This window comes from Pelmatolapia mariae, linkage group LG6 (genome assembly GCF_036321145.2).
Source record: "Pelmatolapia mariae isolate MD_Pm_ZW linkage group LG6, Pm_UMD_F_2, whole genome shotgun sequence".
Taxonomy (NCBI): domain Eukaryota; kingdom Metazoa; phylum Chordata; class Actinopteri; order Cichliformes; family Cichlidae; genus Pelmatolapia; species Pelmatolapia mariae.
Window position 1 is genome coordinate 37,487,346 of NC_086232.1, and position 27,575 is coordinate 37,514,920.

Consider the following 27,575-nt stretch of genomic DNA (forward strand, 5'->3'; position numbering starts at 1 on the left):
TATCTGTGTCCCCAAGCAGGTGTGGACAGCACCCGGACACGTCTTAGAGTCATGTGTCACTCCCTTTCTCGCCACTCACCTTAGGCTTTTGTGTCGGCTCAGTTCACTTCAGCACTGCTCCGCTAAGCCTCCTCTCCTTAATGACTTTCTTTGATGACGTCAAACCAAGCGTGTAAAATCATGCGCTAAAATTAAACTTAATCAGCGCTGGTAAACAGAAACCTGGGGAGCTTATAATGCGAACAGCGTGTTTCAAAGCGGCAGGAAGCATGCTTCCGAGCAGATAAACTTTCCTCCTCAGAACAGCGCAGTGCTGCACTTCAGTGGTCGGGTGAAGACACAGCATGCAAAGGGGTCTAGCTCCAGTTTTTGGAATTCAGCAAACTCGCTGGATTAATGCAGTACTTGTTCTAGAACTCGCTGGTTTATGCGTATGTGTGCTTCAAAACGTTATTTCAAGCAAGAAAACGCCGTGAAGGCTAAAAATGAGTCAAATAAAGTAAACTGGCTGTTACGTGACACTTCAGCACCACGGAGAGCGCACACTAAAACTCATTGACTGTCTCACAAACAAATCATTCTGTCCTGCGTGTGCCGTGCAACTTTCTAATCAATATGTAGCAGCTGGAATGAGATAAAGTATCCGCAGATTTTACTGTTGGATCTGGATCAGATCAAACAATTTCACACTGAGCGCCCCCAAAAAACTATTACAGCATATTACGCGTGTGGCACTTAAGTTTGAATGTGTCATACTTTTAATTTTAGGTTCATATCCTCTTCGATGTTTGACATTTCTCTTTTTGCAAGTGTTGGGATCACTTTGCGCATGTTGGGACGGTTTTCCCTCCCTGTGCTGATCCGTATGGATGCGCCAGAGGGGATTTTTGCGCTCGTAGGGGAGGGACGTACGAAGTCAAGTTGGGATCATATCAGGAAGGAGCGCACCGACAAAGCGAGATAGACGACACCGGGGGAGAGAGGCACATTTTCACGCCCTCTCACATTATTTCTCCGTCTCATCGATTAAAGAGACAGGCTTCCTTCAGGAAAAAAGTGAACAGGATCCCCAAACGACACGAGGGAGAGATGCAGTCTGTGGAGAGATGGACTTTGCTGCTTTTACTCGTGGGTTTGAAGGCGCAAGGTGAGTGGCGTTTATTCAAGGTAGAGTTATATAGTATATTCTGCAGATCAAAGACGCATGAGGATTTTTGGCTGCATGGTTTTCAAGGCTCCAGGACACTGGAGCCTCTCTGCGCGTCAGTGTCTTGATAGTTGATAGTTAACTTGGTGATTCTGGGGTGATTAGGCTGAATTACTGTGCGTTCTCCGAGGCGTCTTTTAGTAACTTTGTCTTTTTCTGCCATCCTCCAGTGCTTTGTGGTCATCGCTATGTCGACTCCAAACTTTTTATCGTTTTTATCATTTGAATAATTAGCAAAAATATCGTCAAAATATGCAAAAGATTTCCTGCCAAAACATTAATTTTAGGTTTTTGCACTAAAACTTATTTTCTTACGACTCTAACACTAGCTCAACAAAAATGAAATGCGGAAAAATCTGGAGAAAGGCAAATGAATTTTGATGAATGCTAATTTTGTTTTGAAGGGTCGATGTGATTTCACTAAGCAAAACAGATTACAGTTCCGTTTCCCCGTTTACAGGTAGCGAGACTTTTGGAGGTTATACAAGGCCTGTGCCAATTTTGTTTATTCACACGGAAAGCAGATATGAGGGTTTTAGTCGGGAGGAGGGGGCTTGGTCTGCTGCAGGCGTTTGATAAAAACCCTCCTAGCAATGCGTGTCTTCGGATGAATCTGATGACCTTATTTCGTTTCACCCCAATTACGACACTAATTAAAAGTTGTATTCATTTCTTGTTTGTTCTTATAGTTTGTAGCAAAGGATAGGAACAAAACATTACATCTTTAGCATGAGATACTTTTAAAGTTATCTTGTTGAAGGCTCGTTTGATTGTTGTAATAAAGTTAAACTTATAATCATTAAGGTATTTTTAACTAGCAGAAAAAATAATCGACTAAACTAAAACAAAAAACATACAAAAGTGTATGTTTTTTCAGACAAGAGCAGCTTTGTCCAGAGAAGATTCATAAAATATATATAGAAAGGTAGGAAAAGAGGGAGGACGCAAGAAATGACTGATAGAAGGAGGAAAGAAAGCTAGACAGTGAGGAAGCGAGGAAGTCGGGTAATGAAGGGTTGAAGATAGCAATGGATGAAGGGCGATGAGAGAGAGGGGAAGAAGATAAAGATGAAAACAAAGAAGAGAGGGGAGATAGAAGAAAGATTGGAAAAGAGGGAAGATCTGGTGCAAAAAGATTCATAGAAGAAAGAAGGAAAGATAGCTGGGGTAGAAGGGAATATGAATGAAATGTCAAAGATAGGAAGGAAGTGAAGGTGAGGAGGAGGAATGGAGGAAATGAGAATGGAAGGAAGAAATAGTAGGAAGCCAGGATAAAGGATGAAAGAGAGAAGGAAAGAAGAGAAAGGGGTAGGCAGGGCAGAAAGAAGGAAAGGCACTGAGATGAGGATCAAGGAAAGGAGATAAGGATGCCATCCAACTTGGAATGATGAAAGGGAAGGAAGAATTTGTGATTATTGATATGCAGCCAGTATCTTAATCATTGACCGCAGCTGAGCAGAGAGCCTGGATCTGACCTGGAGCCACTATGTGGAATAAATTCAGCGACAGTAATTATGCTGCAGCATTTCCAAGCATTAACGTAAACATTTGCTCCAAGGGTATAAATAGCAGCTATCTGATTTATGCATGGTGGCAGGCAGACTTTCTTATGGTGTATCAGCCTTTATACACATTCTTTATTCCAAGTCCATATCACGTCTGTACCTAAATCACGTCACATGAATTTTGGAAAAAACTAAACTTGACCCTTCATCTGTTGTTGTAACTAAATTTAATAAACACTTCTAAAGACAGTGAGCTTCTAAGAAAGAAGCTGAAGCATTTTGACCAGGTATCTCACAAGATTGCTAAGATGATGCTGATTTTCATGCTTTACAGTGTAGGAAAATTTCAATGTGGGGCGTTTAAATAAATTTAGGAACACAAATTAATTCTAATAATCAGATTAAATGTCACGTTTCTTGGTGATAATTTAATGACCAAATCCCATGTTTTTACAGATTCCCAAAACTGAGACCACCTGCACATTTAGTTTGACTTACAAATGTCAGCATAAAAATACAGATTCTCGTAAGTGATCAAAATCTTAAATAATGTTTAAACATCTCAAAGATAAACAGTTTAATTAAATTTGAGACACCCAGGCCCACATTTACAGATTATTTAACATGTCCATGAAGATTTTCACAAAATACATTTCTTATTCACCAACCTCACCTTCTTATCATCACGACTTCAAAAGCAGAAAATGTTTTGATTATGTATGTGCAAAAAAAAAAAAAAAAAAACTACAACCATCTTCCCACTTGGGAATCCCCTGTGGCCTCTTTGCAAATATGGGAATGCTCAGATATCCAGTTTAGAAGAAATACTCAGAATAACTGGAGCAACAATGTTACTTCCTCCATATTCCAATATGGACACACAAAAGAAATAAAAGCCTTTAATGTGGCTTATATAAAGTTACCATTACATCTGTGTTAGGCTGGATTCCAAAAAACACATGGGAACAAACTGGATTGAATAAGAACTGAACATTCTGGATATCCTGAGAAAATACACATAGAAAACTGGGCGATATATACAGAAAGCAAAAAGTCAGCAAAAAAACTAAACTAGATCATAACTCAGAGACCAAAATAATATGATACAATAAAGACTCATATGACTCTTCTTCTGCACATGCCCAATGAGTGCTGGTTCCTCCAATCAGAGATGATGATGATATAATTGAGAGAAAATCTATAAGGAACATAAACATAACAGTATCATAAAATCCTGTTGCAAATAAGACAAGATTAATGCTGTCGAAAATTGTTAATCTTGGGATTTGGTGCGCAGAGCGGTAAAAAAACCCATTGTTATTCCAGTTAATTATTTGAATGCAGAATGCACTGTTTGTTTCTAAGAGGAGCTGCTGCAGATTAGAGCTCTGAACTTTAAATTGGATACAATTAAACATTAAAGGTTACTGTGCCATAGCTTGAAAACAGAGACGTGGAAATTCCTTCAGTTTGTCTGCAGATCAAAGGGAAATTCATTTTATTGAGGGAAAATGCATTCTTGGTATGTGTTCCAGTAGTTGAATTTCCAGCTGAGTAAACAAGAAAGACTTGGCAGCTCAATTCTAAGCTTAGAATCCAGTCTAAACATATTTATGTATTTTCTACATCACCAACTGAATATGTGCAGATTTCAGTGAATGTGCACTGCACAGTAAAGCTGTAGGCTGTAACTTTACAGTTGGGTTTCATTTGTGATGGTACTGTAGTTCCTGCTTAACAAGTTGCACAAATACATTCAACAGGACATAATACATACTGCACATAAAAAATAAAAACGTGGCACTTCCGATTTTACATTGAAACTCTGCTCTTGAGCAGGTTATGCATTCAGCACAAGTTACCATGGTGATTTAACCAGGTTAAAAAAAATAGAGCCTCTTTCATGACACACAAAACTCTGACTTTAAGCTCGACATAGCTTCCTGACCCATAAAACTTGCTTTGTACTACTCCCCTCTGACCAAGTAATGAGTTGGATGAGTTGGGCACGCGAACATTTACTCCATCACTTCAGAAAGGGTCATTTTAAAGCACTCGTCTTCTTTTTCAGCACAATCTACAACCAAAACTGGCTCATGGGCAGTTCAACATTCACTTCTGACCCTGTGTTCAGTCAGCCTGCACAAAGTTTGCACTAAGTTTGGAGACACTATCAGAATACAAACTTCTGTACTGGTAAATGGACGGGTATATATATAGCACTTTTCTGCTCTTTCTGAGCACTCAAAGCATTTCTGCACTACAAGCCAAATTCACCCATTCACACACATTCATACAGTGCTTTATTCTATGCACTTTAAGCACTTTTTATCTGTCTCATACACACTCACTCACACTCTGATGGATGCGTCTCACTCGAGAGGGTTCAGTATATTGCCCAACGTGAACCGGAGGAACCTTAGAACAAACTACAAACCTTCCAAATAGTAAATGGCCTGCTCTACCAGCTGAGCCACAGCTGCACCTAATCTCAAATTAGCAGTGGTAATGGTCTTTAGTGATTTGTGACACACTGATTAATATTACTCACATGAATTCATCCTTTTTGAAAGCTGTGAATGTGCAAAACGTGGAAAAACTTATGTAACCATACCTTTAGCTGCAGTTGTGTCCATATATTTGGATAACACAAAAACTGTAAACAGCATTTACGCAAGCAATGTTTAGTTTGCCTCTGGTGATTTCAGAAGTGCTACTATTGTGTGTTACTTTAGCTTGCATATAGTCACAGCACTGTCCCTTGTATTCAAATAAAGGCTGTTCTCATAATGTAATTGAATGCATGACTGATGATCCGGTCAGTGAACTGTGGTGATAAGGTGTGTGTGTGTTTGTGTCTGTGTGTGCCTGCATGACTGCAGCTGTGTGGTAACGAGGCTTATATCACGGTAACATTTATAGCGCAGAACACAGAGCAGAGGGGGCGTGGCTAAATATGAACTGAGTCACAGATAAATGTGTTGAGAGGACCTCATGTTGCATCCCTCGCTTCACATCCGCCGGTTTTCATAAAGGCTGAACCTGTTTGTTAGAGTTCAGTTTTTAGAGTAGAAGGCTTCGGGTGATGTTTGTGAAAATGTGTCCATTGTCAGTTGTTAAAACTTATTTTGTGGATAAATGCGATCATTTATGTTACAGTTTTACAGTTTTTCTAATGGAATATTGAGCTAAAGATACTTCCTGTCAACATCAAACAATGGCTTCTCAGTTTGCATGTAAAATATTTCTCATTCTGGCATGGCCCAAAGTGAAAATGACATTTCTCCTACATCCAGAGAAAGGAATATATGGGCACTTACATTCCTGGTCAGGGACTCATTCGCACCTAATAATGACAAAATGCACATGCTAAAATGAGAAAAGGACCACTGAGATATTGAACTACAAAGGCTGAGCGCTTTTCTTCCATGAAACATATTCAAATTCATGTAACCCACTTTTTTGTGAGCATGCCTTCAGGGAAATTTCTATTAGATCTGCTCATTTCAAAGGTGAAAAAAGTTTAAAATGGATGAGAACTGCGAAATGTGTGCAGTCTCGCATGAATGTCATAAGTCCTTCAAAAAGAGCTATGCTTGACCAATATTAGCATCTGCTGAGAACGTCGGGACAAAAAGAATACAATAAAAAAGACGAATCAAACAAAGCTGTTTGTAGATTTTGCCTGAATACAAGTGTGGAGCCTTTGCTGTTAAAGGCATCAGTCACATCTCATGGTATTCCATTAACTGGACACACATACACACACTCACTGCTCTGCGACCCTATCTTCCTGGGCTTTTTGCACCTGTCTCTCACGTTTCTGTGACTTCGCCTCTTTCTCACTCACTAATCTCTCAGGTTCTTTTCCTCTCATCGGTCTTTTCTCTTGTTTTCCTCTCTTTTCCACTCCCACTTAATCTCTGTCACTTAAATTCAATGCATTTCAGCTCAGTTTACAGGCACACAGGAAAAATAAACACTTCAGCTTTATACAGTGTTTACCATATAAGCATTGTACATAAAAAAGAACCCTCATCTATCTCCATTCCTTTCTGTTTCATTCTTTCTCACTCTCCTTTAAAAGCATTTGCATGCTCAGGGGAGGCTAAAGGCTAAATGGCTTACTCTTACACCAGCCTCTCACACAGCCAATAAAATTGTCTCTTCTTTAACAATAAGCATTATCTGTCTGGTTTTCCTCTACACCAGCTTGTCTCCTGTTTCCTGTTTCTGTACTTTTGAGTCCATTAAGTGTATATGTTGTTAACTCAAACCAGGATATTCTTTCCCCCCTGTATCATACACTGTAGCTGCCTTATTTTTTGAGTCCCATCAAAAAGATGATCCGCTTAAACAGTAAAGAACAGAGCTGTGCAGTGGTGTCAAAAGACAAACTGAGATGCTTCCTTTAAGTCACTAGAACATCTCTGTAGGAAAGATAGCTAAGCAGTGCAGGCAGAAATAAAAGGGCCTTAGAATCTTCTTTTTCCCCCATTTTCCATCACAGCAGTGGATTAGTGCACCATATTTGCAGTGCAGGTTAAGGTGGCCAAACTAAAGACATGCCCAAGATAAGGAAAATAATCAAATTAGAGGGGAAAAAAAGAGAAAATAACTAGGAATCTGCAATATAAATATGATAATTCAAAGCTTATCTCGAGACAAGTTGTAACTCCTCCCACTCAAGGAAATAATTAGGCAACTATTAAGTAAAAAGTGCACTCATAGCAGAACTTAGTTTATTTTGGAAAATGCAACTGTTTTAAATTAATATTGGAAAAAGGTTACCCTCGGGGTATCCCATGGGAGCTGTTCAGTATAGGGTGTCTGCCTTGCTGTTACAAGTCATTGGCCCCTGTACAACTAGAACGACATCTTGGTGTGTATTGCTGGCAATAAGTTGGAGTTGTTGCCAAGGGGTGTTGGACTTTGTCACCGATTCTGTTCGGAGATTTTAATGGGCAGAATTTCTAAGTGGACCTTCACCTTGGTGATTTTGTGCAGATGATGTGGTTCTGTTGGCCTCATCAGGTGGTGACCTGTAGCTCGCATTGGAGCAGTTCCCACCCAAGTATGAAGCGGCAGTAATGACAATTAAAACCTCCAAGTCCGAGGCCATTGTCCTCAGCATGGCCCAATATATTCTATAGAAAATGGATGGATGGATGGATATTAAGGGAATAATCCTAACTACAGAATGCTTAAAATCAACACATTGTCCCTAAATCATCAAAATCCCATCCTTCATACCATCCCTGGCATATCCACTGAGGGATTTTATGTTATATGGAGTCCAAAAAAAGCAGCAGTGATTGACAGTTCCTGGGTCCAAACCAGAAGATGAGGTACAGTTTGTAGGATAGTTGAAAAACATATAGATTAATCAAATGCAAAAAAAGGTGTCCTGATAAACAAAAGACGGATTTGATGAATTGCACATCATAACGTATTTTTAGTTATGCTAACAGTTCCTTCAGTTCCAATCATGCTAAAATTACAATTCTAGTGTAACTGCTAGGGATCAACGCCTTACTGAATCTTTTTTTTTTCTTTTTTTTTTTTTTTAACCGCTGTTCTTTAGTATAGCTCTATATACAGCACATCCATATTTGGGGATCAAGCTAAGCTTGACAGACTCATGTGCTTGGTAAGATATGAGAGAGAGCTTAATGAACTATCAACAGCAAAACCTAAAAATGTAGTTAGAGAGTCTTGAGTACAGAGAAAGGCGCATGTGTGACCGTGATTTTCTTCTTATGCACCTTTTCCCAAATCTCATTTTAATTTTCACAAGTGTGTGAAATATGTTCCTATCTACATAATTATTTTTTTCCCACTCTTTACCCCATTTGATGCATTAATCCTACTATGATGAAAGTGTCCATTAAAAATTGGGAAGTTCTGACTGGTGGACTAATAATTGGCAAGTGAGGGTAAATGTGATAAATACAGATCAAAGTGAGTAGATCATTTCACGTTAACATGTTTTTTTAAAGTCTCAATGGGGAATGCATCTGACCAAGCTAAATGTAGGCATACATATGTGTGTGTTTGTGAGAGAGAGCGAGTGTGTGTATAAATGCCAGGTTTTGATCAAAGAATTGGTTTAGTCAGTGGACGTGTAGCAGGGAGCAGCTCTGTCTTTGTAATTATACTAACAAGTAGATGAAGCACCGTGACAGCACGTTTTAGTCAAACATTTTTTTCTACTTCATTTCTTTTATATTTTAATTCAAATTTCGTTCCTTTCTGTTTTTGTCTTTTTCAGTCTATCGCTTGTATCCTGAAAAATATAGTCATTGTGCAATGGACTGTTTCCATTTTTGGATCAGATGTGAAGTGTCTGTTACCATACTCCCTTTAAACTCTATTTAGCACAGCATTAGCACATGCTAAGTAGCTACCAGACAGCAGGCTATGAAGTCTGGAGTCATAATCTTCTGAGTGACATCTCAAGAAGGCTTTGCTTTCAGTCTGTCTCTCCTCTCCCTTACTCCCTTCTTCTCTCCCTCCACTTCTTGTCTTGGTGTTTCTTTCCTTTTTTCCTCTCTTGTTGTTCTCTCTAGAGGGCTGTCATCAGAAGTTCAACACCAGCTAGGTTTCTGGTGTCATTGTTCTGTGCATAAAGACGGTTATCTTCTGCCTTTGAGCGAAGGATCTTGATGTAATAGGGTCAGCAATATTTCATCATCAGGATTTCAAGGACTTCTCCAAAGAAGTCCGTTTTAATTAAAACATTTTGCTCTCATGTATCCCAAACTCAATTTGACTGCTGTTAGTCAAGTAAGAATAGCATTTATTAAAACAAAAACAAAAAAGTTTGGGAAATAAATAATGAAACAGCCGAAGGTAAAATCTGCTTGTGTCTTTGAGGTGACAAGTTTTTAGAAGTTCTCCTGAACATTAGATGTCTCTTTATCTTCTGTCTCTTAATTGTTGTGTTTTGTGTACCTGCTGTTTTAGCTGTTTCTTTTGTCCCTTATTTTGTGTCCTCATTCTCCTTGCAAAATACTCTGTCCTGCATCTTCTCTCCTCCATTCAAGCTGCCCTGCAGAGACGAATGTGGTATTGATCTAGATATATTTATAGAGTGTGATGGGGAGCGTGAGCGGGATTTCTGCGTGACAACTCTAAGAGCACTGGGGGGTCTTGAAGGATGAAAAGTGGGTGATCATCCTCACAAACTGCAGGAGTGTAAATGATGTGACTCAGTTGGCTTCAAGGCAGCAAGCTGTGTGGGGAACTCTAAACTTATTGCTTTGATACAGCTCACTTTGAAAACTTGCACAGCTTACACAACCCCAGTAACCGATTTATCTTGGTACTGAATGTAGTTTCAGTATTCTTTAGAATAAATTCTAGATCAAATGTAATGATATTAAAGATTCTAGCTCTGCTGGATTAGGCGATGGATGTAGTTGCTGGTGGTAACAGTAAATGTGGTCTAATAGTCACAGAATCCTGGAGGAAACAAACACTTCTTGAGCATGGACTAAAACAGACACAACTAGTGTTTCTGTTTATAGCACAACCAGACACATTTATGTTCACTCAATATTTGGTCTCTTTTCATCACGCCAAGAACAAATGTGATCTGACTTTGTCTCATGCCAGTAACTCTGTGCCAACAGCACAGCTAAGCAGCTTTGCTGTGATGGCACAGGAAAGTTGTTCACCTGGCTCATAACCTTCTTCCATTCCCGTTCATCAATTATACTCTTCTAAACTACCTTAAGAACTTGTTTGTTTTTGTACATAAAATCAACAGCTGCTATTAATTGTAATTATGGATTGTGGTGTTAAATATTTTCCTGTGACCTCACAATAAAACTCACCCAGTATTTCACTTGGTGAAGATGCAGCAATGGCAAATGATTTTTGGACAGTTGGTCAGCTGTTCCTAAATGCTGCAATAATTTTAAGGTGTTTTTATTTTGTGGCAGTTCTGGTTAGCATGATAACCTTAACTTATAAGATAAGAGGCAATATATAGTGCAATTATACTGTTGTTACTAGTATCCAGGGGAGTCCACATAGATGGTATGCCACATAGACCTGTACCAAGTAGTTGTTAACTGCTGCTGTGATGCGTTCCGCTGCTTTGTAATGTCCTGTTTTGATGCTTCTTGGTGTTTTAGAATCAGAAATCAGATGTGACATAAGAGCAGTGGAATCTGACTGTAAAGCCACACGTTCACTGGCTACTGTAATGACATACTGGTGTAATAACAAGTGTTAATAGAGGTCAAGTCAGAAATCCTTTTTCTATTTTGCATAGGACCAGAAGTCTTTTTGCAACCACAGTAATTGCCCCTGGTGACCATTAATAGGAATGCAGGTTTAAGGTACTTCTGTACTGGCATCGCTTTCCAGACCCCGAAGCATGTGTGTTTTGGACACTCCATGAGAGTCCAGAGTTTTCACGTTACCCCACAGTGAAGCCAAAGGTTTGAAATCTGAATCCCGAATGGGGAACAAGCTTAAAGAAATAGCAGCTCCCCTCACTCCTCGCACAAAAAAACTTTCAGCACCTCATCTCCTGTCCTCAGGCTGCAGTCTGCAGCTTCTCTGCACTATGTTAAAATAGCTTGCTGTGCATTTCCCACTAAATAGACAGATACTCGGCCTGAAGCCTTCAAGGTTCCTTCCTGGAAGTAAATAAGCTCTTCATATTTTGGTTACGTACACACCCCTTAAGCTGCAGTCCTGACAAACACTTGCCTATATATAGATAAATTATAATAACTCATGCTCTCATATGGGTGAACACTGACAGCTTCCAACACCTACCAAACTATAGTTACCATTATTCAGGAGAAGAGAAGAGGACATGCATGTCACAGTGATTTATTTACATTTAGATATCACATGTTTATTTAAGTTTAACTTAGTTTATATTCCATGCTGTCTTCAGTATGGTAACACCCGTCCACAGTGCTACGCAAACAGGCAGAAGTAAAATATTCTTCCCTCATGATGAATTACTGTGGTGCTTAGTTCATTACTAGATTCATGTCAAGTCAATGGATTTTCAACAATATCTGTTTAGACTGTACTGAAGCATGCTAAATCCACTGTCACCGTGTTGCACTGCAAAGCTTGAAACCCCACTATGTATTATCCACGACTTCGGGGTTCAGCTGTAGCTAACCTACAGGAAATACTGATATGTACATAAGTAAGTTGTCTTTCAAGAAACCACAGGAATCAATGCTACTAGGTAGCTACCTTGCTACACATTGTAGCAGGTAGCTGTTCACTCTGTCTGCCAACTGGCGCCACACACCTGGATTACAGTGGATTCTGAACTGGAACTGCTGAGTCTTGGGTCAGACAGATGAACAGTGACTGAGCTAAACAATAACAGGTCTAGTAAGATTTTAGGCAGTCCAGAAAGGTGCTGAGAAATGAACAGAGGCAGTGAGACTGAAAATGTTGCTCAAGAGCAATGTTCCCTCTAATTTTTCACGTGTCTGAGCGAACACACAAACTCCCTGAGCGATCCCTTGGACCACTGTGAGCGACATCAGACGTGTGCACTGTGGTCACGCCAGCATTGAATCCATCCAAGTTACATGGTTGATTAAGATAATCAAATTACAGCATTTACATTTATGTTAGACTACTTTTAATTAACTGCTTTAGCCCACTTACAATGAAAATGTAAAAAAAAAAAAAATCTTGTTCATGACCTGTGTAGTATGTTAACACTATTGGAAGTAAAAATAACTTGAACTCCAATTTTGAAAACACAACTTTCTTTCTTTTTAAAAAAAGCTCTGACTTGTATTATGAGTCTGTGGTCTGGGAGAGAGTCTGTAGCTCTCTGTCTGCAAAATACAGTATATAATGACCAATGCTGGGCAATTAATTATATAGTTACTTCTTTAAAAAAGTAACTCAGTTTGGCAAACAACAAAGTTTTTTTGCAGCTATTTTTTTTAAATGCAGCCAAGGCATTTTTAAATAAACATTTCAAACTGTTTACAGAACAATCAGCTGTTCTGCATCAAATTTGATGCCACACAAATTATTTGTGCCACTCCAAAAAATAATTTCTGTCCACTATGAGATAAAGGAGAACAACAGCCTGATACCTGCAGGCCTGACAACAGGAGATGTATCACTCCTGTAACACCTGTAACATTCAGCAGTCGCCTCATTGTTCTGACACACCAACAAAACTGTTGACTACACTACACACTAACTACACAAGATTTGTGCTAAACGTCTCAAATCACTCACATCTCAAAGCACCGCCGTCACTCCTAAAACTTCCCCCCGTTTCTTAACAACTAGATGTCATGTTGCCATATCATTTTTTGATTGGTCAACATGGTACTTTTTTGGACGAATAGGAAAGGTGGGAGGAGTTTGTTTTTGCTCACAGGTGGAGAGTGCTTTCGAGCCTTTTTCCTTATAAAACGCCGTTTTTACCGTTTCTTCCCGCAGTAAATATAAACAACGATAGTATTCAGGAAGAAAACCAAACATTGCAGATATTTTTATCATAACTCTGGTTTTACGTGGCCTATCAACACAATTTAAAAACTGGTATAAAGTCCACACTTTTTCCATAATTGTTCCGTCTGTCCTGCTCACATCTCCAATGGTTGTACACGTTGTCATTAACGTGGCTTCACTCCACATCAGCCACGCCGCTTTGCTCGCTAAAACACCGGTGTCGGCACATAAGGACGCTGTCATAGCCTGTCAACCACGTTGATTAGCTGCATATATACGAATGTGAATCGCATCATTGGCTGGACTATGGAATAAGGTGGCATCGTTCTAATCCCATACGGGAGCAGCCAGTCACTTACTGACTAGCACTGCAAAACATAATTGTTAAAGTATTAATTTTAATTTCAAATCAGGTTAGATTTTTTTTGTGCGCAACACAGATTTGCACGTGCGCAGCTTAGAGGGAACATTGCTCAAGAGGTTAAGGTGGAAGGTGGGTGTGAGGGAACTGTGTCCTCAATGAAATGATGACCTTATTTTCCTCTTTTGCAGATTTTCAGTTACACAAATGATCAGAAAGAAATGTAAAGGAAATAAAAAAAATCCAAATAAACTAGAAAAACAACATGTTTTGTTTTAATTATTATCATTATTATTATTATGTTTTTTTGCAGCATGCCAGAATTGAAACTTGACATTACTGCTCTTGGCTTCCTTACTTATCATTCTTCAATTTTCATCATTTCAAACATACTGAAAAGCACCCTAAAGGTTATCTCATGGCACAGACTTGTTCAAAGCACTTTCTTTACTCTGATGATCTAAGCAGAAAAGTTGTAATCTAAAGAGAGTTCTTCATAGATGATTCATCAAAGATCATAAAACATTGATTTTATAAACTGAAAAGACTTATTGATGTTTGGTGCGTTGAATTTCAGAAGAGTCTGATATATATATATATATATATATATATATATATATATGTGTGTGTGTGTGTGTGTGTGTGTGTGTATATATATATATATATATAATTTTTCTTTTCTATTTTATTTTAGTTCCTTCTTTGTTGCGTTCTCAGTGTTTTTTTTAAATCCCTATCTTAGATGAATTTCTCCTGTTACATCTTTGTTTCACCCTCAGACTGCCTCTCATCAAAGGCTGAGGACCGACTTTTCAGGAAGCTGTTTAGACGATATAATCAGTTCATCAGACCAGTGGAGAATGTCTCTGACCCAGTCACTGTGGAGTTTGAGGTCTCCATCTCCCAGCTGGTTAAAGTTGTAAGCTTTATGACACACACACACACACACACACACACACACACACACACACACACACACACGCACACGCACAGGTTTTTAAAGACTGTAATGTAATGCTGGAAGTGTTTTAAGCATTTTTCCACATTCTGCAACTGTCTTGTTTTATGTATTTGTCCAAATTTATCTATGCATTTGTCACTCCTAGCAACTTCTCAACATTTTATGATAGTCTGTGTGAACAGTGAGTTGTCATTCCAAGAACATCTTGATCACATTTCCTACCTTTGAAACTGAAGAGCAAGAAGATGAGCCATGGAATGAGAGAAGTGAAAGCGTAAAGTGAATACAGACTTTATTTAGTCTGTTCAATTTCACAGATTCTAAAAATGCCTCACAGTGTTTTTATACAATGCTGCTGTGCTTTGGCAATGTTAAATTCAAAACTGGTGATGGAGGTGGGGGTGCTGTGCAGTCCCCAGTGAAAAGAGGTTTTCACCTCAGAGTGGAAATCCTGAGATTAAGAGGAAATTGCCAGCAGGGGCCTTTTTCCAGACTGGATTGTAAGGTACCTCTATCTGCTTGCTCAGCAAGGTGAGATTAATTTAAAGGTGAGCGCCTGGATGTGAATGTCAGGGTGTGGTAGCACTGCATGAATGTGTCATTATGTGTGTGTTTATGCACACATTTTCATCTGTCTGTTTGTCTACAAGACATGACTTTTACAGAGTTCTTTAAGTCGATTCTGTATAAATGTAAAAATATTAAGACTGCAAATCAGAACTGAATAAGGACAAGGCGTAGAAGATGTAAACTATGTACCCTTTTCATTTATTAGGAACTTGCTCACTATTGATCCTCTCGGTTAATCATATATAACAGAGGACTAAGATGTGCACGTTTCTTGTAGTCCCTTCAGTAGGCTGAAGCAGCAACACAGTCTCTCTCACACATGCACAAGCAGACAGACACAAACACACCCACATCTGCTGGCTAATGAGCTCTTTTCCTACTCTGTGTCTCTGCAGGACGAGGTGAATCAAATCATGGAAACAAATTTATGGCTCAGGCATGTGAGTAACCATGTACACACACAAACACAGATAAACACATTACACACAGCATGCATTAACAATTTCACTGACCTACCTTACACTTGAGGTCTGCAGAGAGCCAGGTAAGTGAAGCCTGATGAGGTTCATATGTTCTAACACATTGTTTACACGTACTAAGCAGTATGGGATGCTGCAGTCTATTTGTCTTTTAGCTGTGAGCCGGTGTTTGTGTCTGTTTCCCTTAACTTAATGTTACATTTAGTTGGAATAAACAAGAGAGCACGAGTGGATAAGAAAACAAAGATAGCTCACATAAACACGGAAATGGAATCAGCCCAGTGATCAATGTTAGCATTATTGCTAGTCACGCTCTGCAGCTCAGCAGATCTATAGCTACAGAACCTGAACTCTTGACCTCACGTTGCCAGCCAATAACATTTTCTCTCTTTCACCTCATTGATAACATTTTGTTTCCTCTTCCCTTTTCCTTCCACTATTAATCTGTGCTCATAAGATTACAAATACTTCTTGTAAGCATTATTGATTTATTTTTATCTTTCTTAAATTGGTGGCTAATTGCTCTACAAAGCCAAACATTTTGTAGAATCTGATGTGATTCAGTGGTGCTGCTATCCCCGAGCATTCCAATTAAAATATATTGAAATGCCTGTATCGTACAATCTCATATATTGTTTGTAATGGCGTGGCTGTTTTGTTTACAACAAGTCCTTGCTAATGACAAGCAGTGCCAACACCACAATCACTGACAAAAACACTGGATCACAGCAGTGGGTTTACAGTGGAAGCCACTTTAGAAATCTGCCCTTTGATGTATTTATTGCAACTGTTCTGCAGTTTGACTGCAGGGGATTCTTTATTCAATAGCCTTAACACAATATTGTTAAACATCCTAGCTGTGTACTCTTTGAAACCTAGCTCCACTGACTGCTTTATGTAAGTGGAAGGAAAACTTTAATGTAATACACATACATACAGGTTCTTTGAGTACTGTATATATGTAGACACATTCAGGTGGGCACACGGGCTGAACCTCATGGTTCAAAGTAAGCTTCTATCAAAGACTAGAGATGCCATCAATCTATTAAAAAATCTAACTCTAATCAAATAAATAAATAGTGAAATACATGTTGAGTTAAATATGCATCAAAATGAACAAATAGCATTTCTCCCTTAAGTTTATTAAGTAGGCAATGAAACAAGTAGAGCAAACAATAAAACCTATCTCCTAATTAATCAGTGATAACATCTTTGACTTAGTTAAATTTAAATTTACCAAAAAAAGATTTTTATATTAAGAACAAATAATAGCATTTCAGTAAATTTTACTTTTAATTTTATTTGCAGACAGACCTTTTTTAAAAGCAATTTTGGTCTGCCCTGAAAAAGCCTCAGTTTTCAGGATGATACCTGCATATTAATCAGTCTTGAGTGAGTGATCAACAATTATGATGGTTACTCATTTCCTCAGCAAAAATCAATAAAGATTCAGACAACTGAGCATCTCCCAAATATCCAAAAATATAGGTTTGGCACAACATGTTGCTATTTATAACTAAGCCAAGGTAAATAGGGTTTAAAAAAAAAAAAAAGTAATCCCATTTGCTAAATGTGTGGAAAATACATGAAAAGTATATAGAGTACACAGACATTTTGCATCCTTTGAACCATAGTTTGGGTTAATATTCTCACCATTCCTACTCTTTAATTATGACCAGGAGAAAAAACTGTGCTTTCCCAGAACGCTGGACATCCAGTGGCATAGTCACAATATAACCATAATTACACTGGCAACCCTATTGTTGTAAACAAAATGCTCTGTACCTGTTTACTGAGGCTAAATAGACCTATATTTTCCTTCTTCTTTCTATTTTTTTTATACTGAAATTTTACGGTCACAACAAGCTGCACAACTGAGCCTATCATGAATTACATCTTTAGCCAATCACAATGCAAACTCTCAAATGAAAAAGGCAGTGTTGCATGAAGTGGTTAATTAAACAGCTTCCAGGTCATAACTGGGTATTAATCTGCCTTTCTAATGAATGAATTCATCTTGAATGACATGCAGATAGCCAAGACTAATGGATATACAGCTCATGAAATGCTACCTACGGATATGTTGAATGCACTCTTTATTTATTTCTGTCAGGGAGCTATTTATTCATATGCCCCATCTCTATGCGCTGCTCTTTATGCAGGCTATTGTTGATATCACATAGTGTTATTTTGTCACTCACGAGCTAATGTAGAAGCAAATGAAAGCCTTCAGATTTGTTTTCTCTATAATACCCTTATTTAGCACTACTGTAAAAGATCAAAGAAAGTTCTGCCTGCAGTATAAATATGTTTTTCAAAATATTCCCAAGAAGGGGGATGTCTCCAGTGACTAATACTGTCTGCAGCACACAATGCAAAATATAAAGCAGATGGTTGAATCCTGAGTCTGGTAAAACTGTTTTTCTCTTCCCTTCCATCAGATTTGGAATGACTACAAGCTCCGATGGAAGCCTGCAGAGTTTGACGGGATTGAGTTCATTAGAGTCCCATCGAACAAGATTTGGAGACCCGACATTGTGCTCTACAACAAGTGAGGCTGTCAACATCATAACACTCATAAATTATATAGCTTAGCTGGGATCTCTGTTATGGCAACAGTATGTGCTGCAATCAGTGATTATAATATAACAATTAAAACCATAATAATGGCCAAAATAAAAATAATTATTTAAAAGAATTCTTTATAAAATGCAAAGGTGAATGATTATATTGATTTATTATTATTGTGATTTATATTTTCCTGCTTGTAAGTGTCCGTTCCTTTAAACCCAGACCAGAATCTGTCTGAAATTTTGAACTTGTACTAGTAAATGTTTTATTACCAATAGATCTTACATAGAGGTAAAACCACTCAGACTTTTCAGTATAATATTAGAAGTGTTTTATATTCCTCTTCTTCATTGTTTTGGATATGGCGTGCAATTTTAATGTGGGTTTGCAGGTTTCGTCCTAGGTTTATCAGCCCTGTTTCCAGCAGCAGGCAGATGTTTTTGTTAAAATAACTCCTAAACTCAATGTACTGACCAATGCGAAACAGCAAACAGATCATTTAGCTGCTCTAATGGTGGTAGAAGAGCAGCTAACTGTGAAAGGTGAAGAAGTGAAATAAAAATAAACTGTTGATATGTATTTATCACAAGTCAGCAGAAGAGATGTTCCAAATGAATGCTAATGTCGCTTTTGTGCAACACCTAACATTTTCCCCTTGCTCATGAATCTTGCGGGTAATTTAAAAAAAAAGCACTGACAAAGAACCCTCTATGTCATTTCAGCATGAGAATAGCCTTATTACAATATTGCATTAATGGCCATATTCTCTGAAGCACAAATGTCTTTTATACCTTCAGAGTTTCCAACAGAAAATGCTGTGAAATATGCTAATGGGACTCTGTATTGTTCAGGGACAGTTTGTGCTGCATTGTATTCTCTCAGTTTTAGCTCAGTTAATTGTAGACTCATTACTTCTTTCTACTTACAACAAAGGTTCATATTGTTAATCAAAGGTCGTTTTGTGTTTCACAATAATACATAATGCAGCTTTATTGTCCTCTACTATTTAATCCTAATAATCCTTTGTTCCATAACTGCTGGTTTTATCTTCTCCCCTTTCTTCTGTGCCTTTGTTTTCTCCTTGCATATTCTCTCGTTGTTTGACATCTCTACCTTCCACCTAACCTCTGTGTCCTATTCACACCACACGTCTACGTTCTCATGCATTGTTTGCCATGGAAAAACATTGTACGCCTTGTTATAATTCATGTTTGTCTTACACAGCGCTGTAGGAGATTTTCTGGTGGAGGATAAGACCAAGGCCTTGCTGAAGTTTGATGGAACTATCACATGGGTTCCTCCAGCAATTTTTAAATCATCTTGCCCAATGGACATCACCTACTTCCCCTTTGACTATCAGAACTGCTCTATGAAGTTTGGGTCCTGGACTTATGACAAAGCCAAGATTGACCTGGTACTTATTGGGTCCAAGGTCAGTCTTTGTAACTGCATTTAAGCCTTTTATAACAATAAACTATCTATTTCATTTTTTTCTCTTTCTGCCTAGTACAGACTTCATTCCAGTTAGATACAGCAGGCATTTCAAATCCATTAGGTTTTTTTTTTTTTTTTTAATTCACTGTTTATTTTATTAAAGGGCACCTCCATCAATTTTACACAAAAGGTCACTTTGCAAGTAATGAAGAGCTCTATTAGGTCTGTAAAACAGGCTGTATAATGTCTTCTGTAGCCAGTGGCACAGTCAGAGAACCATAATTTCAATGGGGTTCGACAAAAAAGTGATATGTGGCAAATTGCTGTAGGCCAAAGTAGTCATTTCTCAGGCATGACTGTCATATAGAAGTATAGCACGGAGTCTCAAATAATAATCATTTAAATGAAATCCTTATTTGATGAAAATATCTGGGATGGTTGCTATAATGTATTCTTTTTTTTAAATGTGCATGAAGCTGATAAAATAACTACAGTTTTAATGTTGGTAAAGAATGGGTTGCTGTTATATGGAAGCCCATTTCCGCCACAAAAAAAAAAAGTATCCATAACTCAAAATTTTGAGTTATTATTTCAAAATTTCGAGATTTTTTCTTGAAATGTCGACTTATTAACTTGAAATTTTGAGAAAAGTAACTTGAAATTTTGAGTTAGCTCTGCCAATCAGTAATCTACGTGGAATGCGCACTGAAAACCAGATCACAACAAATTGGCGCTTTCGAGAGTGCATTTGCTGATAGTAACACCATGTAATTCAGCTAATAACACAAGGATTTCATAATTTGTGAAGCCACGCTGAAAATAATTAGCAATTTGTGCATTCATGACTGGCTGTAATACTGGTAGCTTAGCTGTAGCATTTGTAGCTGAGGGCTTCAGCTTCCGGGTAACAAGGAAATGACATCATTCATGTAGATTACGGATTGGCAGCACTAACTCGAAATTTCGAGTTATTAACTCAAAATTTTGAGCTACTTTTCTCGAAATTTTGAGTTAATAAGTCGAAATTTCAAGTTATGGATACTTTTTTTTAATTTTAGTGGCGTAAACTGTTAAAATATGTCTACGTGGGAACAATTTCCTTAGAAAAAGAGTTCTGCAAAAAAAAATTCTGCTCACTGGTAAAAAGACAGAGTTTTAAAGACCTGAGCATCTAGGAAACAGTGTGAGTTCCATTATTAGAAATATAAAATCAAGCATGTAGAAGACCATGTAGGGAACTAAAAGTTGGTGCTGCTTAAACACTTATTTTAATTAACTTCTTGAAAATGCAACAGTCATTGGTAACTGGATATAACAAGTTTGAATAGCAGATGAATAAATTAAACAAACAGATAAAAAAAACAGGTGAATTTTAAGATTAGCATTTAGAATGTAACTGTTTCATGCATTAACCACTTTGCTTGGACCTAGGGGAGGTCCAGTGGATAATCAGTGGCTCCATGACATTTTTTAAATTCAAAATTGGTTTGCAACTTCTTGCAAATTCCCATTTATCATATTTACCCGAAGAAAATAATGCATTATGTGGGTTATACTAACAGAAAAGGGAGCCTTTTTAATATAGCTTGTTGATTCTAAATATGTTTGTTTTTTTTCAGATTTTGTGATTTTTAAGATCTTTATCCATGTATTAGGTGAACCTGAAAGACTTCTGGGAAAGTGGCGAGTGGGAAATTATTGATGCTCCAGGCTACAAACATGACATCAAGTACAACTGCTGTGAGGAGATCTATCCAGACATCACCTACTCCTTCTACATCCGGCGTCTGCCACTCTTCTACACCATCAACCTCATCATCCCCTGCCTCCTCATCTCTTTCCTCACAGTGCTGGTTTTCTATCTCCCATCTGACTGTGGAGAGAAGGTCACGCTCTGTATCTCCGTCCTGCTCTCCCTCACTGTGTTCCTACTTGTTATCACAGAGACCATCCCCTCCACATCGCTGGTCATCCCGCTCATTGGAGAGTACCTCCTCTTCACAATGATCTTCGTCACACTCAGCATCGTCATCACTGTTTTTGTGCTGAATGTACATTATCGCACACCAATGACCCACACTATGCCGGGCTGGGTGCGCTCGGTGTTTCTCAAAGTGCTACCGAGGATTATGCTAATGCGGAGACCGATTGATGAGAACAGCAAAGTTGGGGGGCTGGACAGCAGTGGGGAGGCAGGAGGAGGTGGAGGGGGAGGAGGAGGCGGAGGAGGAAAAGGAGGGAAAAAACGGAAGAATAGCTTAATGCAGGTAAGTGGTTTTGCTCACAAAACATCTGGTTGTTGAATGTATTGGAAGTATTTTCCCTTGGTGTTGGGGTCATTACTCAATACAGTCATGTATTACACAGAACACCTTTCTTAAAAGTTGTGCAGTATGTTACTTAATTACTCTCAGGAGAAAGATATTTGTTATGCTACTCGTTACGTTACTTTCATGTTACTGATGAATGATCTGAAATACACCATCTCATAACTACAAATTAACAATATAAACCTACAGGCTACCGCCCCGCACACCAACACAAATCCCTGTCCTAATGAGGACACGTGATCTTTTAGGTATGAACACAAAGCTGACAACACAAAGCAAAGATGAAAACCAGCACAAAGAGACTTTAAAGTGATCGTCACAGTGATTCTACTGTAGAAACACGAACAGGTAGAAACCAGAGGCTGCAGCCTGACTGCTCATGTTAGCATGCTGTCTGTGCAGATGCTTGCAAAGACCCAAAGTTGTGTTAGCAGCATAATGCGGTTGTTTCTGTTCTGGATGCAGTTTCCACTTTATTGTTGAACTCTTGTCCTTTTGTGCAATGGAAATAATAAAAATTTAAATGTAATGTCCATATCCACGCTGCGGACTACGCAACTATTTTTGTCCTCCGGCACATGAACTGAAATCAGCTGATTTCAGGGCCAGTACAAGTGTAATCGATAAGCTGGCTCAATAGGCAAACACACCAACAATTCCAATAAACTAAACTACTGGGAAGTGGTTCTTCACAAGAACAGTTTCTTTAATCCTAGCCATCAAAAATAGTTTAATGATAAACTTTTTTGATTCGGTTTATCACAAGTGATGTAGGTTGTGTCAGTGATAGCTGTCGTCCCGTTGTTTGCACTGAGGTTATGACTCTGTAGCAGGTCAAATAATGCTTAGTTAGCTCTGCTGCAAAGTTCACGGTCTCCGTGACAAACAAAGCCTTACACTCTTACAAAACAATTCTGTCACTGATCATGGAACGAGAGCTTAGTTCAGGGGTCTCAAACCCGCAGCCTGGGGGCCACTTGCGTCCCACATCACCCCTACTTGTGGCCCATTTATTGAGTAAGGTGTACACTTATGTCTGCATTTTTATTTTGTTAAATACAAACAAAAGTATAGCAGAAGTGTCTGCCCGGACAGAGAGTACCAATTTGTTTATTTGGTAGTTCAATGAAATAAATAGCTTCAGTTAGTTAAGAGTGAGAAGAAAAACTTTGCGTTCACGTGTGCAGTTTTGTCTTGTTATACAATATTTGAAATAAAAAAAGAAACAAAACACTACATTTTTGGAAATATTTGTAGGTGTTTTCTTGTTTTTTTGGTTAGTTTTTTTGTACTACTTGAATACTAAGCTTCAGTGAAAAGGAACAAGTCCTTCCTTAATATCAGTTGATGTTTGACTGCTTGGCTCACTTAAATATCTACATATGAAACAAGCCAATGTCTATTTGGAAATAAAGGAGGGTGTATAAGTTAATCTTAATTGATTATGATTCCCAACAGTTTGGAGGAGGATCGCTTAACTGTCTGGAGTTTGGTGAAAGCAAGCTCTCAACTATGGAGGGCTGCACTGGAAAGAAATGCCCCTGCCCTTGCCAGCATGGGATGGAAACCCCAGAAACCCCAGACCCTGGGAAGATGACACGTCAGCTGAGTCACCAAAGCATCAACACAGTCGTGGCCTTTTCTGTGGTGTCACCTGAGATTAAACAGGCCATCGAGAGCGTCAAGTACATTGCTGAAAACATGAGGAGCCGCAACAAGGCCAAAGAGGTGAGGCATTCTTATCATTTGTCCATGGACAGTAAGAGTTAAACAAATCAAATAGATGTTCCTATAGCAAAACACACACACAACAACTCACTCAGGTTTCAATTTAAGACTTATATTAACAAAATAAAAAGCTGTATTTAAAAAGAAAGACATAGCATGTGCATTTCCTTTGCCCTCTTTGGGTTTGAAAGTGGTTGATAAGACAGTGGTGAAAGGGGTAACTGCTGTCATCTAAAACATCCAAGTAGACTTTTACTAAAATAAAGGTCAGCAAGGTTGCAAAATTCATATACATCAAATTTAGTTTAGCTCATCTATCCTCTTTCTGTGCACTGAGATTATAAAAGAAGTCCCAGTGTGATGAAATCTAAATCCATCATTACCATTTCTCATTGCATTTCTGATTCTTTTGTTTGTGAAAGAAGGTCTATGCCTTGGCTTTAGCGCCAGTAAACTAAAACTGAAACATTGCTCCCACAAATAACATTTTAAGTTGCAGCTGTTTTTTGTTGGTTATTCTCACAATATGATGTGGAATTTAACTCCAGTTTATATGCACATTGTGTTTCCATTTGACTAAAGCACAGTTTGACTTTGGCTTTTCTATTTTAGTAAAAAAATAGTAGGCATACATTTGTCACACAGAAGATACATTGTTCCAGTAATTCTATACTTTATATAAATGTACAGACGTTCATGGAAAGCAAATACACAGTGAGCATGCATAATGTATTTATGCAAAACCACTCCATACTAACAAAAAAAATATGCTGGCAGGGAGAGCTGTTGTATTGTTGCAGAGCGTAACCTGCTCTATAAGTTTACAACAATGTAAGTTAGAAGCAAATAATTTTAGATTTGCACTGAACAATCTCCCTCCTCTCTCTGTCAGTTATAAATACAGTGGGTGAAATCTCCCACAAGGCAAAAAGGAGCCTTTGATATGCAAAACTCGTGCCTCAATCAGCTTTGTCAAAACGCCTGTTGCTTATTTTTTTTTTTGACGTTGTGGTTTGAATGTGATTATCATAGTAATTTCTCCCTGTGTAAATTATGTATCAGTTTTCTGTTGACTTACGAGAAACTTTCAGCTGTTTTCTCTTCTATTATTTCCGTCTTCCTTTTTTCCCCACGCTTTCTCTGTGTTACACTTCACCTCATCGACTCCTGTAACCTCAAACACACTGAGATATTGAATCATGTGCGTCTCTCTCACCGTGCATGCCTTTTCACCTGCTTTTAAATGATCTCTGTTCACGTTTATCTCTCATTTCTAACCACTGACACTGTCTTTTTACACCTCTTGTTTTGTCCCCTCCCTTACTTACAGGTGGAGGATGACTGGAAGTACGTTGCCATGGTGATTGATAGAATCTTCCTTTGGGTATTTGTGACCGTGTGCGTCCTGGGAACTATGGGCCTGTTCATCCAGCCTCTTTTTGGCTTTGTCTCATAACTGCTAGCCCGTCAGGGTCCTCAGTCACCCTGTGCATAGACCAATCTCAAACAAGTAACTAATGGACTCTCAGTTCTCAGTCGACAAATCAAAAGACAGTTTTTAAGTCCTAAGCACTATCTGGTATGCTGGTTTTGCTTTTTTGTGTTTTTTCCCTTTTGCAGCAAATAGAAATAAAGAAACAGTGAAGTCTAAAATGTTCTCGACTGGCAAGTAAACTGTATAACAAAGATGATTCCTACACATAAGCTCATCTTTCGTGGTAAAATAGATTTTTCTATAACTCCTTTTTACCTCTTGACCATGTTTGTTCATTTGTACTTTTTAAAGCATCTTTAATACAAATATTGGACACATAATGATTTCCTGTGTAGTTAAATTTGTTAACAGCCTCAGAGACAGAGCTTTGTGGGTAAAATTCTAACATTTGCACCCTCCTAAAAAGCAAAACCAGTCTACCTTATTACTCAGATCCATTTAGCTCTCAAAACATACATGCTAACATCTATATCGCTAAAATTGGCTCATCAGAACTGAGCTTTTCTAACCAGTGAGTGACTTACAATCATGACGTCCAACTTTTATAGTCCATAGGGCAATGAAGTTCACACAGCTTAATTTTGACCTATGTTTTCCTTTTGGGAAATTTTGTATACTGCTTTCATAAAATTTCTGCCTCTGGCAAAAAAGAAATGTGATAAAGAAGTCAGAAACTCAGATTCACGCCTTATCCTTATTTTGCCAAAATATGTAATGGATTGGTTTTTGTCTTGTAATAGATTTCTGTAAGAGTCTGGCTCAGCTCAAAACTTGGCACACTGAATAGTCCTTTAGGACTGGAACCCGGACATTCAACAGATGCTTGGAACTTTGTACTTCCAGCAGAGATGATACAAAAACTGAACTTAACCCTGCAACATTCCTCCTCTGAGCTGACTGATAACTGTCATACCCGTTACCCAGTCTGATTCATCAAGAATTCCACTGTCAGAGCCAGTCATGCTTGCTGCTTTTTTGTGCCATTTCCAATTACAGTTGAGACTACTGGCATGCTTGGCAGTGCTTTTACAGATAAGGGCAGGCTGTTCTTTTATTTGTAATTAGAAACCATACGTTTATAAATGTTCTCTCTAATTAATGTTCCACGAGGTAATTGGTTGGCCTGGTAAATATTGGATTAAATGGTATTTGATTAGTTGCTCCTGAAATAGCATTACATCTATTAATTCATGAGAGGATTCTATCATCCAATTCCATGGCGACTAATTTAATCTCCTTTTTTCTTGTCACTTTTGATTATTATGAAGCACAAACGTGATGAAAGAAACATGTATCACAGAAGTTTTGATGGCTTTAACCTATGGCTGGGTGATATATTAATCTGAATTTTGGTTTTGCACATTGTGAGAAAATGGTATATTATTCATAAAAATCTAGATTTAATTGCTCTGGCTTTACCGCACAGCTCCATTTTTATCTCTCTCTCTCTCTATATATGTATTTATATATGAATTGTACAGCAATATAAGCTTAATTTAATTTAATATGTTGAATTTAATTTATCCTTCTTTTTCACATCATATTATATTATATTTTAATGTACCTGAAATAGACAGCCTTTGCTGAAAGAAGCAAATATTGTTTTTGGAAAGGAGCTTTGCCATTCTTTGTCAGACTGTCTGAATTTCAAAATAAAATGAGTATTTCTTCAAATAAAAGGGGTTGCATTTAACGGAAAAGGTTTGCGATGATGCTAAAAAAAAATCTATGACTTCATTAAACCATTTTTAAATATACACTGACATACACTGTTGCATATGTGTGTCATTACTCTAACAAAAAGCTGCCAGAGGTATAATCAAGCCCGTTGTTATGTCATATGGAAGAGCATGTTGTTTTATGCTATTCAGACATAATTTTAGTGTTAGGGTAAAATGCATAATTACACATGACATTGCCATATAATCATAATTATCAGAGGGTCAATCTCCCAGCTGCACATAGCAGTCATTGTTTGAATATTGCAATGAGTCAGTAATTCTATACTTAATGTTCCTTACAGAACACATTCATTTGCAGACATTTTCACAGCTGTGTTTTTTCTTCTACAACATAAAGTGAAACACCTCTTTGGGACTGTCAGCAAGAAGGGGTATCCTGCCTTTTGCTCTCAGCTGGGAAGAACTGGAGAGTACTACTTAGTGCATACATTTCACATAGTTGTGACCTTTAAATAAATACATTGCAAATTAATTGTTACAGATTTAAGTGTCATATTCTAAAATATGAAAAACCTGCTTCATATGTCAAACACATTTGGATGGTTCACCTCAGAAAATTCTGCTGTCTTTAAACACTAACCATTGCATGTTGTTTGTAATTGTCTTTTAACTTAAAACTAAAAGATAAAACCTATATTTTTAAAAATGTTTTATTGTTTATTGATGATTATTCAATCATCATATGAGTATTTTTGTATTGTCTTTATGTTTATTGTTGATTTTTT

The 27,575-nt window shown here is 38.0% G+C and overlaps 1 protein-coding gene across 1 annotated transcript; it reads left to right on the top strand.

Annotated features, from left to right (window-relative positions):
* The first annotated feature begins 917 nt into the window (after nucleotides 1-917).
* chrna6 (cholinergic receptor, nicotinic, alpha 6) lies at nucleotides 918-27,391 on the top strand. Its single transcript, XM_063476869.1, has 8 exons — nucleotides 918-1,147; nucleotides 14,320-14,459; nucleotides 15,467-15,511; nucleotides 17,992-18,101; nucleotides 19,346-19,553; nucleotides 21,211-21,822; nucleotides 23,344-23,613; nucleotides 24,944-27,391. The coding sequence occupies exons 1-8, from the start codon at nucleotides 1,090-1,092 to the stop codon at nucleotides 25,067-25,069; spliced, it is 1,569 nt and encodes a 522-aa protein (XP_063332939.1). The 5' UTR covers nucleotides 918-1,089; the 3' UTR covers nucleotides 25,070-27,391.
* The last annotated feature ends 184 nt before the right edge of the window (nucleotides 27,392-27,575 follow it).

What these genes read in the sequence shown, in the direction of transcription:
- chrna6 (XM_063476869.1), top strand. Translation starts at nt 1,090, where the DNA reads ATGCAGTCTGTGGAGAGATGGACTTTGCTGCTTTTACTCGTGGGTTTG. An exon ending in GACATTGTGCTCTACAACAA is followed by an intron (nt 18,102 to 19,345) that starts GTGAGGCTGTCA and finishes TGTCTTACACAG; the next exon opens with CGCTGTAGGAGATTTTCTGG. An exon ending in GGAAGAATAGCTTAATGCAG is followed by an intron (nt 21,823 to 23,343) that starts GTAAGTGGTTTT and finishes GATTCCCAACAG; the next exon opens with TTTGGAGGAGGATCGCTTAA.